The sequence below is a fragment of the Pezoporus flaviventris genome, unplaced genomic scaffold (assembly GCF_033815535.1).
Source record: "Pezoporus flaviventris isolate CSIRO_AGI_PZ_B2104156 unplaced genomic scaffold, CSIRO_AGI_Pfla_v1 ptg000002l, whole genome shotgun sequence".
Classification (NCBI taxonomy): domain Eukaryota; kingdom Metazoa; phylum Chordata; class Aves; order Psittaciformes; family Psittacidae; genus Pezoporus; species Pezoporus flaviventris.
The window spans coordinates 59,995,001-60,015,495 of NW_026892550.1; the positions used below are offsets into that span (position 1 = coordinate 59,995,001).

The 20,495-nt window shown below is 35.0% G+C and overlaps 1 protein-coding gene across 1 annotated transcript in view; it reads left to right on the top strand.

Annotated features, from left to right (window-relative positions):
• The window catches only part of LRBA (LPS responsive beige-like anchor protein), a 401,040-nt gene that overhangs the window by 250,925 nt on the left and 129,620 nt on the right, over positions 1–20,495 (top strand). The window contains exons 41-42 of the mRNA XM_061440892.1: positions 17,204–17,321; positions 18,850–18,952. Of these exons, the coding sequence (XP_061296876.1) occupies positions 17,204–17,321; positions 18,850–18,952 (221 nt within the window). The remainder of the gene's footprint in view (positions 1–17,203; positions 17,322–18,849; positions 18,953–20,495) is intronic.

A 20,495-nucleotide genomic window follows, 5' to 3' on the forward strand; every position in this document is an offset into this window, starting at 1 on the left:
TGCTGTGGAGCCATAGCTATAGACTGTGACCTCAAGTAAATGGTAACAGGTAAATTAGGATTTTAATTGAGAACTTTTAGATAGATTTGGATTGTATATGGGGTGTGTTGTGATAAGAGTCACAGAAGTGGAAAGTTCAGCCTTTTCACACTTAAGTTGTCGTGCTGTAAAGAATGCTGTCCTTTGGGGAGAAAGTGTCTGGTGTTAAAATAGTGTGAGGATATACCAGTTAGTGTTGTCAACTGCCACTGATTTCTACTGTTGTTTTAATGTAATACTTATGTGGTTTTTTGTTAAAAATACACATATGTTTTTCTTCTTCTGGGAATGTTCTTAATTACCCTTTTGGCAGTTTGACATCCTTCTATGTATGAGGGAGGCAATATCATTTACATTGTCTCTGGATTGCTTTTCAAACACAGATTCCAAAGGCGAACTTTCCTACTCCAGAGAATGTGGTTTCATTGATATAAGAAGTTGTGTGTCCTTATGTAAAAGTCAGTGTTTTCTTAACTTTGTTCTGGATTTTGAAAGCTGCTCCATCCCATGTTCCTGGGCAAAAGTTGTGACTTATACTATTCCTTCCCCAACCATCATAGTGCTTATAGGATAGCAATCAGATGCTACAGGTGTGACGCTTTCCCCTGGTGGAAGTCATTAGTGTATAAATATTTATTTATTGCTGGGTCTGTGAAAACATCCAGAAATTTATTCTTGTGACCCTAGTGCAGGGTTATATGATTTGTATGGCTTCAACTACTCCAATGCTATTTAGAAACTGCTTTTAATTATGGCTATTACATGTAAAAACTTTTCTGATATACCTTTGTATCTCTTGCAATTAAACAACCCTGTGCATAAAGAGGTGCTTTTCCTTCCCTGCAGAAAGTCTTCTAGACAGATAATACTTGGAAAGCAAGAGTTAAGTTTTACTTTTTTATTATGGTAGGGTTTTTTGTTTGTTTTACTTGTCAGAATTCCATTTCTAATTATTTTACTTCTTATGTTCAAGTTTTATGAACGCTTCCTGGCTCTGCATTTTGAACGTACACGTAACTAGTTAGTAGTGCTAGAAAATTCATGAAGGAGCCATGATTAAAGATTTTTGATAAAGTAGTTATGATGCTAGTGAGGTTCTTTTCTCTCCTTGGCCTGTGTTTTTTGCATCTTAGCATTATGGAGTTGGGAAGTCAGAATAAGAGCATTCATTACCATTCATCTAAAAGCTGGAGTTGGATTTTTTTCTTTTTTCTTTTTCAGAGATTCCAATGTTAATTTCCTGAACTGTTTGCAAAGTTGCAGAATATTTTGATTTATTTTCATTAGGTTGTTTTATATTTATTGCCAAACGGCATGTTCATAAAATGCAAAATCATGCAATGCAATGTCTCTGGAAATTCTCTTGGCGTACTCAATCTAAATTACTTTAAACAACTCTATCTGAATGTCATTTTCAAAAAGAACTGAATAATTACTAAACTGAATCCAAGCAATATATGCAGGTTTGCTGGAAAGAAGAGTAGATAAAGCATATGTTTACATGAATTACACAATAAATGTTTTCCATATACAGTTTCCAAATAGTGATTATAATGTCATGTTAATAAGATGCAGGAAAATGTGCTGAAGGAATAGTGCTTTGCTGCTTTTGTCACAGTTTCATCAAACTGATTTTGTCAGCACTGGAGCATAACCCTTGCCACATCAGTTTGAGTGCTCATTAGGCAGCCGATTTGTCTGAATCCTCATTAAATTGATTAACTCATTTACTTATGGATGATGACATGTTATGTGGTACAGGAATGGTGGTTAGAGACTAGAATCAAGACTTATGTTGACTTGCTTAGTATTCAGTTGTTCATTTATTTCTGCAGTAAATTACCTCATTCAAGTACTATAGCATCAGTGATTTACATTTTGCAAAAGTGTCGTGTCAGCTGAAGGGTTGAACTCACATTGTGTAAACTTGCACCTTTATCTGTAAAGTATAGAAACCATTTAGATTTAGCTTCTTAAGTTTATAGCTTGCTCAGATTCCCTATTTATTTCACTTGGGTACTAGACTTTCTCATAAAGAACTTAAAAGGCTCTCTTGAGCATCTGTTTTAATGTAAGTTAAATAACAAAAAGAAACAAGTATAAAACCTCTTCAGTTACACATTCAGAGGAGGAAGATGTTATTAAGGGAGGGTACTCAAAGCAGTTTTCTAAAGGTTAGCTTTCAGAAAAACAATCAAAATGAAAATCAGAAATCAGTTGATGATTTAGGTCAAATTCTATGTCTAGAAATTTGTACTTGTAAAATTTATGTTGATATCCTCCTAATATTTTAAGGTGCTACCTGGAAGTCCTGACTGTGCGTAAGTCATGCTGAAATGTGAGTTTTGGATGCCAGCTACAATTTTGGTCTTCATATGTGAAACTAGAGAAGCATGCAGGTTTTATCAAATAATACTTTTGGTCCAATTCAGTGACTTGGCAATGAACTGATTAGATGTAGCTTGGGGTAGCTCAAAAAGTAGTTGAATACTTCAGAATTTATAAAAGAAACGAGCCTAAATTCTTGAATGGTCAAATTATTTATTTCAGTAAGAATTGAATTTGCTTATTTGGAGGCTGAATGTGTCACAAACAAGAAGTAGTGTGAAGAAGCACAATGCTTTTTTGTATTACTAGTGTGCAGTACAAGCCTAGTCATGGACTGTGGCAGTATTGGATAACCACAGTTTATGAAGACTGGCCAGAGGTCATCCTTTCTGAATGCCGAACAGAAGCAACAGGTAGTTAGGCACTGACTGAAGAAGAAACAGGACATTTTCAAAAACCAAAGAAAATTTTCATCATGAAACTAGCAGCTATCTAGGTCAGTAAACTGTTGAAGCTTTTAGAGGCATGGCATTGCAGGAGTGCTTTAAGACAGTTTCTAAAGAAGATGCTTAGCAGAGCTTCAGATATTACTGAGTGTCTTTAACACAGAGAAATGAAAGACATTGGAGAGGTGCATGACTGAAAACCAAACTAATCATATGTAGAGACTGTTTTGACTGGAGTCAGGATTTTACTGAACCAAAGTTTTAGAAGCATTCCTTTCAGTGATGGTACTGGCTTAAGCAGTCACCAGGTGCCATCATGTTACCTTGTTCCTCTCCCTTCCACAGGTTTTTCTGGGAAATTGTTTTGAGTGGTTGTTTTGAGTGGGGAAATGAGTCAGACTAAAACCATTCTCACCATCTCCTTACTCCTGTCATTGTTTTCTTTCTCCTCACCCTAGGCTACTTTCTATCTGAATCACTTACTGAAATCCAGCTTACAGCATGACTTCAAACATGCTACTGTTAGAACATGGAGGTTGGGGGAACAGCAGAAAAGGACTGGGGAGGGATGAGAAGAGGTGCAACATGAGCTGGGCAGCCACCTGCAAAACTTTTTGTGAAACTGCAGGTTGAATGGAAGGTGATAGAGCAGGGGAGAGGAAATAGAGTTTGAGTGGCTTGGGAAATAAGAAAAACTTTCCGTGAGCAAGAGTTGGAAGAAAGCTAGACCACAGAGGGAAATGTAAAAGTGGTTTTACATCTTCTTCTAAGTTAATTAGAGCTGTGTGTTTGTGCTTTGCTTAGCTTTAATGTAAAAAGGGAGTCATTACTTAATTTTTTAAATCATTAGTGTATTAGTGTATATATATACTGTATATATGTACATTATATACAGTGTATATATACACTATTGCAAGTGTTTATAGTAGTAAATGTGACCATCTCTGTAATTCGAACTTTGAATAAAGGTGGGAACTTTGATGTTCTCAGGCTTCTTAGAAGCTTGAACACTATGTTGCCGTAGAATTGAGATGAGACAGAGCACGGGAAAATACCTGTTACTGTAATAGTTGCACAGTATTTCTGGTTATATGTGTTCATTCTGATATGCAGTTTTATTGATGAGCTAGTCAAACTAGTTGTTTCAGTGCAACAATGACCGAAGTGCAAGTGAAAATTTTTCCAGGTGGATACGGAAACAGAGGGGAAAATCTTGCTTCCCTTTGGTGAAGGGCATTACTGTCACTGAATTAAATATAGAATTTCACCCACCCTTTTATTTCCCTTATATTTTTGGAAGAAACAACTCCAAATATGTCTCATTGTGAACTTTTTTTATTTTTATTTAAATGTCCTTCATTTCCATTTACTAAGATACGCCTGTATTTGGCATGATGAGGAAAGTTTGCAAAAACAAGTTCTAGAGCTCTTATTTCAATCAGTGTTTCTGTTGAATCATTTTAGGATCATAGAATAATTGCAAAGTACACGTGGAACACAGTTAATATTCAAATATGAAATTGGTGATCAGAGTTGAATTACTGGGCTCTAGATTTTTCTACATCCACTTATTTTCTCTCTTCACTTGCTCTGACAGTTATAGACCGCTTCTCTAATGGGGCTTGCATTTGAAGATAAGCCTGCATGTAAACAAATTAACTTTTCTTAAATGGAGAGCCATTTCATCTGCAATAATGTACTGATTCATAAACTATCAGAAGCATATTAAAAAAGAAAAAGAAAAGATAAATGACCCATTGTATAACACTTACTATTAGGCAGACTAGATGTCCCTGTGTTCTGGGAGATAAGGCTCTTGTATTATTGCACCTTAATAAAATGAGTTAATGTTTTAGTATCAGAGATAAAAGGACAGTTGGATATATTTAATAACCAAACTGAGAAACACTTAATTTTAGTTGTCTGTAGCAATATAACACAAATTCCCCTGTAAAACAAATTGCACTTTTGGAATATACTTTAATGTGCATTCGACAAAGGAGAAAATGAGGTGATTGAAGTTCAATTTGTAGCATGTTATTAACCATTTCCACTTGACTAGATGCGTAAAAGGATAATGGATGAGGGTTTTATTATTGCCTTTCTGCTAAAATGAAGTGGTGTAAAAGATAAGGTGATGAGATTAATGAACATAAGGAAAAGGCGTAATCAATCAAACTCCAACAGGGAGATGAGATGACAGTACTTAAGATTTGCAAGGATACACGTTTTAAAGAGTGGATTTTATCAACACCGACATTTTGTTTGGGTGGAATGCTGAAAAGCAGATATTTGCCAATTCTAGTTATTTTTTTGATAGGCCCTTTATGCTACTGTGTATTTGAAGCTTCAACAATTAATACAACAGTTAAAGTTGATAAGATTTTTTATTTAAAATCCATATTTTGAAAGAACTGTATAATCATTAAATGAGGACAGACAAATACAACTTGACAAATCAAGCAGGGATAATGTTTCATTCATCCGTTTATCAATTTTTCACTAGTGGAATACTCTTAGATGTGTCTGCATGAGTTACTTTCAGCCTGTGCTACTGCCTCAAGTTTTGCATGCTAGTCATTTCAGTAGCTAATTTTTATGCACTCAAGAAAAAGGTAAGGAATGCTTTCTTTGTGTTGTAATAAGTGCTCAGCCAGTAAACTCTACAAGGTTTCAACTTCCAGCTCCTTGAGTAGAAAATTGATTATATTTAGAGAAAAATGTGCTATCTCTGATATTACAAATTAGCTGTAAATTTGTTCCTGCTTGCAGGGTGTGATATTTTTATACTTCAGATCTCAAATGCAGCGCTTCTTTCCTCTGAAATGTATCTTAAAATTATTAACCTACTTGAGTATCTATATTGCTGTCGTGTTACGTAAAGAATTGATGACAGGTAGTTTTGATTTTCACTAATGCCAGATCCTAAATTGTCAGTATTACTTGTAAGCACACCAGCTACAGTTACTCATAAAGCAATCTAAACTAAAGATAGGTCTTCTATCTTAAACTACGCCTTGTTTTTCTTTGTATTTTTTTTTTTTTTTTTTTTTTTCCCCCACGAGAGAACATTGAGTTACAAACTGAATCACTTCAGGACTGAAAATGCCTCCTGAAAATGATTTTTTTCTTTTGCCCTCAATATTCTTCTCATTTTAAAAAAACATCTTTTTCAGAATGTGGAACTGACTGGGAAAGGAGCTGCTATGCAGTTAGGTTTTTTTCCCAATTAAAAGATTTAAGAAGGGCTCTCACATAATTCCTTCAAATGTGGTTAATTTGCTTGGTAAGAGTTGCCTATGAAAGTGCTGCCTTAAGTTAGTTTTGTAAATGAAATATGCATGAGCAGGATAAGTTGCATTTTCTCAAATTGAGCAGGATGGATAGGATATTGCTATGAGGTTAGGTTTGTCTAAAAGAGCAGTTTAAGATACTTTTCCCCCTTTTGACTTTATGAAACACTGTACATATTGGCTGAAACATGGTGCTTTGTAAATACTCCCACATTAGACATGACTTTTTCTGGCTCTTAGGAAAACTTCCAGTTGTGCAAAACAGCGCTGTGGATTTGTAAGATAAATGCATAACACATCCCAGATTACAGTTCTTCACAAGAGCTGATATTTTCGCATAGACTTTGCCCTCTCTCCTCCTGTCATCTGCAGAATTCTTTGATAGGCTTATTTTTTATTGTGCCCTCAGGAATAGCAAGTTTTAGATTTAATACTCCAGGGGGAATGGCAAAGCAAATCATGTTGTTGGATCAATTGTTCTGCTGTCCCCAGACTGCTGTCTGTGTATCTGTTACACTTGAATCACATTTCCAAGCCTTTCTTATCAATCATTTGGACTAGAAATGAAGTTTAATTTTCTATTGCATTTTTAACTGAAATTAGAGCTATGTTCTTGTTCTGTTACCCTAGAATCCTAGATGTGGTTGCACACCTCACATTAGCTATTTCTGTGGCTTGCTTAACCTTGGAAAAAGGTCTGTACTTGTAGGAATGCTTTGAAGCTGATTTTAAGTTACTTTATTTTGCCATTTTCTAAGATGTAAAGCATCAGTTATTGTATAAAACCTCATTTTCACATTACTTTTTGTTCTTTACAAACACGTGGTAAGTTTTAATGGGTCAAATTATTTCTGTGGGTGTTCTGAAAAGAATAGGTTCTCCCTTGCAGTGACAGGTCATAGCAAACCTTTGTCACTGATGATTTTAGTCAGATCCTTTACTTGAGAAATTAATCTGTTTTTACAGGAATATAAGATAAATGTAAGAATACAGATACAGAATATGAGGTATACACATGTGTCTTGATTACAATAAGTACAAAGGACATATCCTTTGATAATTAGGAGCAATTTCTCTATGTTGCTGTCATACCTGTACTCTGTTTTGGTTTACAGTAAATGACCTAGGTGTGAGTGGAGAAGCGTTTGCATAGTGGAGGGTTTACTAGCAGCACTGTGCTATCTCCTGTCCCAGCTTCTAAGAGCAGGAGGGAGAATTTCTGTAGCATTAAATACTAATACAGTCCTTGGCTATGGGGCAGCCACCAGTCATCCCACATAAGGCAAATGCATGTAATTACACAGCAGCCCCTGCAGCTGCTCCAGTTTACTCAAAGGGGATTTGGTTCCTGCAGCAGTCTAGAGTCCATGCAGCACAAAGGTGGCATTAAGCCATTTTTACATTCCCAATCCTTTGCAGGCTGCACCTTCTGTGCCGTATCTGTCATAAAACATAGCACAGAATCTTTTAATGTAAACTGCTGGATTGGCAGCTCTGGAGTCTGACTTTTCTCTTTGCCTTCAAGAAGCACATCTGTTCTTCTATGTTTGGGCTTGGTTCCCATTAATGAGCTGGTCAGATGCAGTCTTTCATGATGACTGGTACTCTAGCTTCCTGCCAGATGTGTGGGGGTGGCTTTTGTTTTTGTTTTGTTTCTGGTGAAGGGATATGAAGGTCAGTTTACAGGTCATCAATTAAAAAAAAAACAAAACTAAAACCAACCTTCATTTGGCATTGAAACTTTATTTTTTCATTGCCCATTTGCTTTCTTCTCCTCAACCATCTTCTGCAAGGTCACTGAAAATGGCAGACACTGGACAGCTGCCAGCATTGCAGGTGCATTAGTTCCCTTCTTTCTTGGTTTTAGTTGCTGCTTCCACTTGCACATGTTCTGGCTGGATAGACCATTGCTGGATACATAGAGATAGCAGCCTGTGGGAGAAGTCATGTCCTGAAAGTAGTGAAATATGCAGGGGCAGGGCACAGCAGTGGGAATCTAGCATGAGTTTTCTCTTTCGCTATTCAAAACAGGAATTTGAAGAGACATTTACAGCAAATGTGAACCTGTTTTTTTCTAAAGAAAAACTCAAAGGCTAAGTAAGAGAAAACAAAACAAAGATGGCTTTTACATTGTTGTCTGTGTTCTGCTTTTGAGACACACACTCCTGTATATTATCTTTCACCATATCTAGTTATACTGCTGTGGATATGAACTGCTGTGTATCGTTAGTCTGACAGTTGTGCTAGTTTTCAGACTGTACTTAATAGGGATCAACAAACATACTCTGATGAAGATTATCTCCAAGGCTTTTCTGCGCTAAGAATTTTATAAAAGAAGAGGGACCAACCAGAACTTGGAACTTAAAAAAAAACCCAGAACAATGCACAGCATGATAATATCTTCTTGTCATAGAAAGAGAACCTGTGCTTGATGCCTTTTCTGACTTTCTCAGGTACTTTCATCTTTTAAACAAGAGAAAACTTGGCTTGTTTGAGATCCCTTAAATAGTTTAGAGAGGTTTTTTATTGTAGTAGCGGTACAATATTATGGCATGGATTTGAGCCGTTAATGAAGTAAGATGAGCAAAGCACAACGGCTTATGCTGTTAGAAATTGGAAAGGGCCAAAATCCTCTGCTAAGTGCTGTAATTGTAATTGTTACAAGTTTGACAAATATTGGAAGATGCTTCTGATATGCAAAGAAAAATATTTTTTTTCTCAGAATAATAAAAAGAGGGCCTGTCCAAAGAGACTCAGGTGTGATGGTGCAAGGGAGAATAAGAAGACAGTAGTTCCCACAAATCAGTTTTGACTGTCTGAAAAACAGACCAACTGAAAAACTCAAACTGATGTCAGCATGAGTGATTAATCATAGATAATGAGGCTGCATCGTTATGATTTTTTTCTTTAATTTTGATTCAGTTTTCTCATACCAGGAACAACCAAAAAAAAATAAAATAAATGGTACTTTTAGTTGCATAAAATCTTTCCAGGAAAACTGATCTTGAGATCCTTCAAAGGTATCCTGTACTGGAGAATTCAGACACAAAATGGTTAAAAACAGTCCTTGCTGGTATTCTTCAACAGTATTTTAAACTCATTTATATCAGACACAAACACCCGGATTTCTTCCTCATAAACTGCAGCTGAATGAGTCCTATGCTTTCTTATTGCTATCACAAACCTTTCTATACAATTATTTTTTAATTACATTGGCAAAATCTGGGTCATGATCATACTTATCACCTCAAAAATATACATCTGGTTTATGCTTAATGATAAAACTTAGTGCTAGGGAGTATACAAAAAATCTTTGAGGTTAAGTTTTAAAAGAATTTTTGTTTTATAACCTCATTTCCAATAATAAAATATTTGTCATGATGTCTTTCAGATGATCATAATATAAACTTTTATTTCCTTTTTTGTTGACTCACAAGGAGACAGGAAGACAAATTAAATGGTCAGTTTTCACAAAGACAAAATTTGGAGCATCTGAAGATTCCTGTTCTGTGTCTTTTAGTTTTCTAAAGTGCTAAGTAATGACTTAGCAACATTTGTGCTTATACAAAGGTATGTTGTTAGCACCGAAATAAGAAAGTTATGTGGAATTTTTTTGAGAAGTCTAGGTACCTGCTCCTCAGTTACATAGGTAAATGCAAATGGATTTTCCATACTTATTTTCCAAAATTCTGTCTCATGTAGGGTAGTGGGCAGGGGAGGAGCCATTGCATCATTCATTACTACAAATGCTTAGTATTAATAATACTTTATTTCATGATTTTTGATCCAAATTCCATGATTTAGTGATCAGCTATTTCATGATTTTGATCCAAATTCCATGACTTAGTGATCAGCTTCTTTCACAGCTTCTGTACAGTGAGAAGTCATTTAATGGAATTTTGCTCAGTGGTGCTTAAGATCTGTTCTTCAACTTCTGCAGGTATTGTATTTTTTTCAGTGTGTACCAGATGAAATCAACAAAACCAGCTTTTTTAGTATTTACACTGTGTATGTTTAACTGATGAAATTCATTGACACATGAAATCATGAAGTTGTATAATTTAATGCAGTTCACAAAGGGGTTATGGAATCTGTCAATCTTTGTGGACATCAAGACTAGCCAGAATTGTACTTATTAATTAGAATAGATTGAAAGCGCTCTCCAAATTTTAAAACTTAGGATCTAATGAAGGAGAAAAGTAACAAAATACTCTGTTTACCTACTGCACATACCTATATGTTATGTTTTTGTGTAATCTCTCACTCATATTTTAATATGTGCATGTATATACACACATGTGACTCTACATGTATGTGTCCCATTACACTTTCATAAGAGTATCCTCAATCTTAGATAAGCTAAGCAAAGATGATAAGCAAATCTAGATCCATACAGACTCACTCACATGTGACATAAACATAATTTACACTTCAGTGTGTGCAAAGCACAATGCACAGCTCAAAGGATCCTTTGCACGATTTATGCTTATGACTGTTCCAGGTTACTTCTGTATGATTAAAAGATACCTTAGTTATGATTTGTTGGTTTTATCTTTTTACTTACTAGATATATGAAGTCTATGTAGTTATTAGCAATGCTACAGGAAATACCATAAACAGGTAACCCCAATAGAGTAGAAATTGTCACCATTCATTCTTTATGTGTATGGATTATAAACACTGCTATAAATAAATAAATAAATAAATAAATAAATAAATAAATAAATAAAAGTTAGAGCAATGAACTTCCCGGTTAATGCATACACTTTTTTCTTGATGATCATCATATGATCTAAAAATGTGTGTGGTGGTTTTTTGCAACTTTGTATTGCAAGGTATTACGAATTTAAAAAAAAAACAACAAACCTGAGGCAAATGAAAAGAGGATGATTGGCTAGAGAGCTGCCTATCTAAAATATTACATTAAAACTTTGGTGTCATAAATTTATGTATTCTTGTGTATCTTTTTGCTGCATGCAGGTGTTGAATTGACGTTTCTGGAGTACATGATTTGCAGGCTGGGTTGGTAGCCACACTGCTTTTTTAGTGTGTCTGAGATTTGTTATGGGAGATCGCTTTAGAAGGGCTGCCCTTGGTAGTCTTGGTAATAAATTATTTCTAATTCTTTGTTTGCAGTGTTTTGAATCTCAGTAATAGATAACTATAATTTGCATGCATTTATTGGAAACACACTGAGACTATCAATTTGTTTCACACATGTCAATGAAAAACTCGTTGATCACTGTTTACCTAGCCTGCTCTCCAGTTAGTGATACTGAGGATGGACACAGAAGCTTAAATAACGACTGTTTCAGGAGGTGCAAGCAGAATCATTTGTAAATTGTTACAGTTGATTCTTGATGGCAGACTGTCCCAGATGATGTAAACAGCTGGGTGAGCCTTTTGTATCTACCTCTCGATGACCAGATTCTACCAAGTCCTAAATCAGAATGTAACAGGCTCACTGAATCAAGACATCAGTCAACTCCTACAAGAGTCTGTGAACTCTTGCAATTCTGGATCCTCTTTATCATAATTAAGCATGCTGTCTTATTTTCCAAAGAAAGTCATAACTTTACATCCTTAAACTTGCAGGGCTCGGACAGCCACCCACTATATTCATTTTCTTCTTTTTGAACTTCTGCTTTCTAGACTGCATATTTTAACTTGCACACCTATTGTTAGCAATCAGATCTTGTTCTTTGGGTTGATTAAATGTTGTCTACCAGTGATAAGGAGCTTCTGCCCTCTAAGAGTCAGCAGGGTTAATCAAAAGGGAGGGGGGAAATTGTGAAATACTGGATGCAGTAGAAAAGAGTAAGATAGTTGGTACTAACTTTACTAACATTGTTCACAGATTTATTAGTCTGTGTGAGGTGTGTAGAATCTCATTGACAAATCAGAAAAGTTCTGAACACAGGGTCCCCTAATAACGTTTCTTGTCCAAGTTAAATCTTGACAATCAGGTTCTCTGTAGTTAGTAGAAGACCCCTCTCAGAAAATCTGTGTTGCATGCTTTTTTCATTTTGAAATATATCTTTAATGTCAGGATAAAGACGGAAGACATAGTTACGCATTCCTCTGTTTTAATCATCTGGGAAGTATTTTTCATATCATCACGTATGTACTGATCTGTGGTCTGTGACAGACCAAACAAATGCTGTTTTGTTTTTATATCGTGTATGTAGGAATTATTTCAAAACTGAATAGATCTAGAAACAAAACTGTGTCCTAACTAAAGGTTAAACTCTTAACAGGTCCAGAGGCCTTAAGGTATGTGAAGCCTGGTATAAATAGTATACTGTGAAATAGGAATTTCAGTCTGTGGTAAATCTGTCTGTCCCCAGCAGCTTCCAATAGAATAATTTTATCCTTCTAGAGCACATCAATTTGCGAGTTGGTGGTTCATGTATCAAAGAGCATTCTGTGAAAATATCAATATCATTGGTTAATATAAATGAAATTAATTTTTAAAGCTGGGCTAAAGGTTGACATCTGAAAAATTGCATTACTTTGCAGAAAAGAAATTTCTGTCTTCCAGTGAAATTTCAGGTCATAAGGGCAAGTAATTTTCACAATCTTCAATGGGAACCAGTGAAATATGAACTTCATTGTCACCTAGCCCCAAAGCGATAAGATAAAATGAGCTGATACATCATTTGCTGTGGTTTTATCATCTCCTCCAGTAATTGGAAGAGAAAACATAAGAGTCCTTTACCACCCCCCTCCCCAATGCCTTCACCACCCACACCCAGGCATAAGCCATTTTGCTCTGATCGATACAAAGGTCACAGAGTATTTATTTATTTATTTATTTATTTTATGCTGGGTAAAACTGTCTAGCGGAACATTAAAGTAATGAATATGTTTAATTGAGTTTGTCACCCATGAAAATGCTGAACAGGATTGCATGGCAGATTGTGTGTGCTCAGAGGAGGGACTGGATGGGAGACTACCACTCTTTGCCTGGCTGATTGTGTAAATATCCGAGATTTAAAATGAGCATCTTATGTGTTGTTCTCTTGATAAATCTAAAATAAACTAATAAGCACCATGATTTATTTAAGAGCATTTAGATATTTTAAATTATTAATAATATGACCTAATTCCCTTTTAGTTTGGTTGTACTTGTACTCATTTAAACAAAGAACAGAGAAAGACCCCCGTCACTATGAATACTGCAGCTAGGAGCTAAATAGTACCTGTACAGGAGGATCTGAGGGTCCTCAGCTGCAGGGCTGAGATTGTAGTGGAGATCCAGGTTCCTTATGAACTGGGAGTCAGGTTTTGTAACCTCTTAAGTGCTGTAATTTTGCCTCCTGAACAAAAATGACCCCAAATGACAGAGAAAGCTGCTAGAATAATGTATTTATGGATTTTATCTCTAAACTGCAATCAAATTTTAGTGCAAATTAAATGTTTTTGGGGTTTTCTTGGTGGTTTTTTTTTCTTCTTTGTCTGGTATGTCATCACTTTTTCAGGAATATATAAATGGGCATCAGCTATTTAAATAAGCTATTTAGTTTTTATTTTATTTGTGGCAGTTAAATTGGCTGGCACATTAAAGTAATATAATTATTCAATTACTGTTTCAGTTCCATAACCCATTTGCAGACTTAATTACTTCTATTCACATTTTCAAGATCAATAGTACTTTTCTCTACAATAAAATATACGATAGTTGATTGGTTTATTTAAAAGGTAAAGCAAAATGTTCTTTTAGTCTTCAGTAAAATATTTCTTCTAATTCAGGAGACATCTGTAGTGTTGGTGTCTGTTAATTGTTGCATGTTGTCTTTTACAAGAGACTTTGTTTATGATCAACATTCAAGGAGGGTTTTCAAGAAAAGGTAGGGTAGGGCATTTCTTTTCAAAACTGTAAAATGACAGAATAGCTTCTGAGTGAGTGTTTTAATGTTGGGAAATTAGCTGATATACAACTATGAATCATGAGAAGACTTCTTTATGTACGATCTTCATTCATGATCAGCACTATGTTGCTCGAGTTTTCATGCAACTCTGATTTCAGAGTCTTCTCAAAGTGGAAATCAAAGCTGGCTATTCTTTTTACTTGATAGTTTCTTGAGGAGTTTATTCCAGCCATGCAGTGTCAGGGCCTGCAGCTGATTGCAGGGTTAGGCCTTCATTTCTGTTACTTGGAATAAAGTATGGACTTCGTGCAAAGGTGGAAGTTTTTATTTTTAGTAGTGTAGTCATGCCGTCTGTTCATCCGGTGTTGCCAAAGTCTAATCACAGAACAGTTTGTCTAATGAGATTTTCTTGGAACTGTAGAACTTTCAAATTGGCTCATTTGTTTATTTTAAGTATTTTTAAATGGAATGGTAAGCTGTATAAATTGTCTTTCCTCCTGTAAGGTGCAGTATCTTTTGAAAGGAATGCTATAGAAATAACTGCAGTAGATTAAAGTTCAATCTGATGTATTGAATCGACTGAAATTCTATAAATACTATTTCACATAGAGAAGGTGGTGCTATTTGTCCAGATTAAACTAGATTGTACACCCTCACTAATCTTTGCTCCACAGGTTGTCCCAGAACTGGTGGGGAGAAAAGGCAGAATGAATGAGTAATTTTTAAGATCAATATACCGTGCAATAGTATGAAGAAGATAGTTGTTCTTAAATTCTTATGTAGAATTCTCTGGTTTGTAGCTTCTGGGCGAAACCAGGCAAATGCAAAAATAGCTTTTGAAAGTTTAATTCTGATAATATCAGAAGTGGTAACTGATTAAAAAAAAAAAAAGGACAAAAAAATTCCTTTTTCCAGGTTAAAAATGCTGAATTTAATTTGAAGTATGAGTCAGTTTCTGCACCTAGGAGGTTCTATTACTAAAATCAGATATTTGACAGGGAATAAAAGGTTGAATTGGATTTTTGTAAGGAATACTTAGTAGCACACATGAAAGAAACGTGTTTGTCTTCTGGACCTTTTATCTACTATAGGTGGTGTGATGAGTGTGGAGCAGTGGTAATGCTGCAGTTTCCATGGCAACTGGTTCACTGGCAGGCTAGACCTCTGTCTAGGGTGCTGTCAGTGCGCCTGGAGTTTCAGAGAACAGTGTCCCAAAGAAGGTCTCTTTCCACCTAATCCAGTTTTAATTGAACTCCAGAGACTTTGAAGTGAAGCTGCAGACCAGGCAGACGCTATTCCAACTCGAAATGAAGGCCTTGCTCCGCTAGGCCTCAGCTGCTTCTCACTCCTGATAACTTCTGTTAATGAGTAGTTTAAAGAATTGTTATAGCGGTGACTGGTAGTGTTTCTGGAGTGCAGTTTGAGTTTCTGTTATAAATCCCGTTGTACTGAATTCAGTAACTTCATCATGGCTGTGCAAGGTGGACAATGTAAACCTCCTCTGAAATTTTCAGGTTGGTACTTTTCCTTCCAGTTTCAAAGAAGTTGCATGCAAGGTTTCCACTCACAAAAATGCGTGCTCCGCAGGGTAAAAATAATACATAGTCACAGTAATAAGTGTTTGAATTTTCAGTGCACAGACTGATAGTGACAAGCAGGCTGTTCTGTTTGAATTGCTTAGCATGTAACAAAAGCCAAGCACAGTGGTTTTGAATAGCACCATAGAATTATACAAATCTGCCAATTAGTGTGGATGGGCTATGGATGTGGTATGGAAAGTGTCAGAGTGGTCCAAGTCTGTTAGTTCTGCAGTCCCAGAAGTGATTAGCAACCACTGACAGTCTCTGGTCCTTTCACTGCATTTCTGGAATTTTGTGTTGGAATAGTTATTCATTTTTTCCTTTTTTTTTTCTCTGTGTATATGGGTCTTGGGGGAGAAAATGCCTGTGGCACTTACACTGAGGGGAAGAAAAGGGAGAAGTAAAAAGAAAGAAGGTGTGGGAAATGGTTTGCTTTGTAGATTCTGATCTTCTGTGCTCTCTGATTTTGGTTTGCCAGTGGTGTTTGCTTTTAATTCAGAAAGGTGTTACAGTGTTTTATACTGTATTGTGTAGTGCCTTTATAATGGTGCTTCTGCTCTTTGTGCTACGAAAGTGCAGGTTATTTGTGAATATGTAATACATATAAAGGCAAAATCCTCCTTTGTTAACAATCTATAAACAGATTATTAGGTTCATTAACAGTCTTAGTTATGTTAAAGGCTTGAACTCCATTTGTTCATTTTTTTTTATATCATATTTATGCTATATTGCTCAAATGAAATTGTAGTAAGAGCGATGTTAACTAGGATTATATCTGAATCTCCTTTTCTGTGATAGATTTCTTTTAAGTGCTTTTGTGTTTGCTAAAATCGACAAATCTCAGATTTTCCTTCTCTTATGGTTTGTTAATCTAAGGTAGAGAAGTGTCCAATCTCTCTGTCCCTTAACACTTCCATAATTAAGCTTTGAAATGAAAAGGAAAAAGTGAAGGAAAAAAGAAACAAAGTGGCTGAGGACTGAAAATGGGATTAGTTTGAATTGTGAAGGCAGACTAAGCATCTGTGTCTGTCAGATGGGATGACAGGAATTGTAACAAGTTACTTTGACAACCGCTTACTCCATAGAGAGATTATGCTGAGTTCATTTGCAGGTTTGTGTTTAACCTTAGCTGACAAAATGATACTTAACCTCTTATACAGCCAACCTTTATAGTTTCAGAATTAATGAATGTTGCCTTAGCGATAAACTTGGAGAACATTTTTTTTCTTTAAAGACATTATTTCTTATTTGTTACAGGCCTGTTATTGCAATGCTGAAGGAAGTGCAGGTACATCTAATGGCACAAGTAGTAGATTTCAGAATACGTTTATATGCTGTGCTGAAGTTCCAAACATTTCATAATGTTTCTGAAACTGCCTTGGTTATGGAAAATAGGCAGTTGTCTTTAAAAGAAAAAGTGAAAGAAGATTTTAAAAATCCTTTACATGAGTATTTGAATCTGGGACTTCAAAAAAACATTACAGGTTCATAGCATGATTTGAAGTTTGAGCATATTTTAATTTTGCTGCAAGTTTTGCATGTAATTGTTAAAATCCATGTTTGTGAGTCAAGCAGTTTCTCTTTTACAAGATATTACCTGTACCAACAACATATTTAAAACATTCTGTCTCTTCTCTTTCTACCAGATTTTGGCGTATACAGAAGGACTCCATGGAAAATGGCTCTTTTCAGAGATTCGATCTATCTTTTCCCGACGTTATCTTTTGCAAAATACAGCACTGGAGATATTCATGGCAAATAGAGGTACTGTATGTTTAGAGAATAGCAAGTGTTGATTTGGGGCTATGTGCATTCTCTTTGGCTGTTAGTCATGTCTTCTTTGATATGGATTTGTGTAGATAGCAGAAACGCTTGGATTAAGTGTCTCAATATATAAATTAGTGTATTTCTGTAGTCTGGTTTCCCTTTTTTTGGTTTTTTTTTTTTTTTTCAATGAGAAATTAAGATAAAACATGATATCTGAGAATTAGCAATGCCTCACTTTGATTTATATCCACTTTTTATTTGTCAGTCTCTAGAAACTCTTGCTTAAGAATCTCTGATCTGTTATGCATGAAGGGTAATTTTTGTCCCTTTGGAGGGTTAATAGTTTTTAACTATACACACCAAGAGCAGCATAATGAAAGAACTTCACTACTGAATTAGACCAGTGACTGGTATGGTATACCTTCATGCTTTATTGGTAGTAATACTTTCTTTCAGTTACACCCTAGTGCAACTGTGAGAAATAAAGATGGATTTACTTTGCTTATCAACCTTATTTTCACCTTCCCTTTCTTCAGTTCCTTTTTCAGACACACACATATATTTGTGGCAAGTCACTCAAAGTATAGTGCATTGAGACTTTGAGAACTTTCTTCTGCTATATTCTTCCCCTAAAGTTTATTTTAAGCTAGAATATATGATGTTTTTCCAGTTTAAACTATGATTCTTTAGGTACTTTTAGTGCTTTTATACTGATAATGAAATTTTGAGAAATAAATTTTGAAAACTGTGTACAAAGACACCAAATAAAGTAGGTATTAAGACAACACTTCTAAAATGTAAAACATCCTTTTGATAACAATGTGAAATGTCCTGAAATCAGTAAATGTTGCATAAGATAACATGTTTTATGCTGTTAGTATGCTAATCGAAAAGTTTTTGTCCGAACTTAAAATGCTCTTGAAACTTGAATGTAGCTGCTAGGTATTCAGTCACGTATCTCTTAGACCGTTGTGCAAATCTGAAGTGCATATTATCCAGCAGAATATTAATCATGTGCATAAAGTCTTTCCTATTTTGGAGCCTAGAGTTGTACTCTCTGAAGTCATAAGTGTCCATTGGTGATACCATAATTAGATTGTTCTTTAGATTTTTAGGTGCGATTGCATGTCACTGAAGTTTTAAACGAAATATGAAGATAATATTTTTAAGAATATATCTTAAAAAGATTTAGAAATAAACTAGTAAATGTGTGAAACAATTAATATAGAAACTTTTTAATCAGTTCTAGACAGTTGATCTGTACGTATAGATGTAACTTCTGTTCAGAAGGGAAAACAAATGTAGACCTTGTAAGATTTGTAACAGTAACAGCTTTTGTTGAAACTCTTGTTAGTGGTAAATAAAAATAGTTCTGGAAATTATAAAGAAATATGTCCATAGTAACCTGAAGGAAACCTGTCTAATCTTTTTCCTGTTCTACATGCAAGCTTAGGGTTAGCTTTGGGCCAGAAAGTCCAAATAAAAGGGGTAAAATCATGCCTTATTTCTGCTCTTGTGTTCACAGTGGGTGTCATGTTCAACTTTCCTGACCAAGCAACCGTAAAGAAAGTGGTTAACTGTCTACCTCGGGTCGGTATTGGGACTATCTTTGGACTACCCCAGACCAGGTATTTTACAATTTGAATTAATTTTATCTGTCAGTTCTAAGAGTTTTTTTTTCGTCAAACCAGCCTACATAGCTTGAAGCGTTTGTGCCTGCTAGTTTACAAAAGATGCACATCCTCAGCCTATCACTTTTGTATGCTATTTGCAATGTGTTTGTATAATAAAATCTTAGAAACTTTTGGACTTGAGATTTTTTTATGATTTCTGTTAGTTATAGGGAAGATATCTTCTTTTTTAGCAATGAGACTCAATAACTTACCCTGCTTAAGGAAAACTGATTTCTTTATGCTTGCCAACTCGCTAAAATTTAAGACTGATTTAAGACATGTTATAGGGCTGTTATAGCCTTCATGACAGTGTTCAATTCTATTAGCTTGACTGTAGCATTCTCAAATCCCCTGTAGTATTTAAATGTAGCTGAAAATGATCATTCCTCATCAGGAAGATATTGTAGTGATGTATAGAACAATATAAACTAGATGTGTAGAATGGTATGGGAAGGATTGGTGTGGTGTACTTGTCTTCTATGTCTGGAAATAATTTTTCAAATTTTACATAATGAGAAATTAGTATTGCAATGACAGGTTTTGTGTTTGGATCCTAAATCTGGAAATAGAAGTTGGATTGGTTGCCTCTTATATTTTAAAGAATTAGAAAACAATTTTAAGTAGATTAATTTCTAAATTTTTATAAGAAACAACAACCCTTAAGGAGTATCTTGTTTGTTGTTACTTTATATTTTTATTTTTAAAGAGTTTTGTACAGAAATGGCATTAAAATAGTTGGGGATGTTTTCTGTTGTGTTCTGTATTTTATGAAGTACAGAAACATTTCTCTTGAATTGCAATTATAGCCACCCTGTAAGAACATAAAAATTTCTATTTACAGAGGCAAATTATATGTGAAAGTTTTTAAATATACCTGAAAATATAGACAGATTTGTTCAAAATTTCACATCCAATTATACTGATAAATTTGTTTGCAATATAATAATGCAATTTATTAAAACAAAGAAATGTTCAGTTACTGTAACCATTTTCTTTAATTGTTTACCAGTACCTGTAAAGATTTGTTAACTAAAACTAAACCTAGATTTTTTTTTTTTCCCCTAAATTACATGGTTTGGTATTTGCAGATGTTTTTATTATGACCAAAACAGTCTTGAGAATTTTATTATAAGCTCTTCTCTGCTTGATTTATCACTCTGAGGAGTGACTCTGTAGTCTTCTTTCACAAACACTAGGAATCTGGCATCAAATCCTGTACGTTTAATTGAGTTATTTATGACTAACCCCCCACCACTCCCCAGAATTTAAATCTCAAGAGAATGGACTTCATAATGAAGTTTTATCATCTTATTGTTGTTTTTCTTTTTTTCTTGAGGGATTTAAAGACATCTCCTAAAGGATGACTTAATTCTTATGTGAAATTCTAAAAGTCGTGTAATTTTCTTATTTAATGGTCTGCCATCTCTCTAAATCACTAGTAACATATTTCTGTGAAACATCAAGCCTTCATGGAGCAGCTGAATTTCCACAGCTGTAA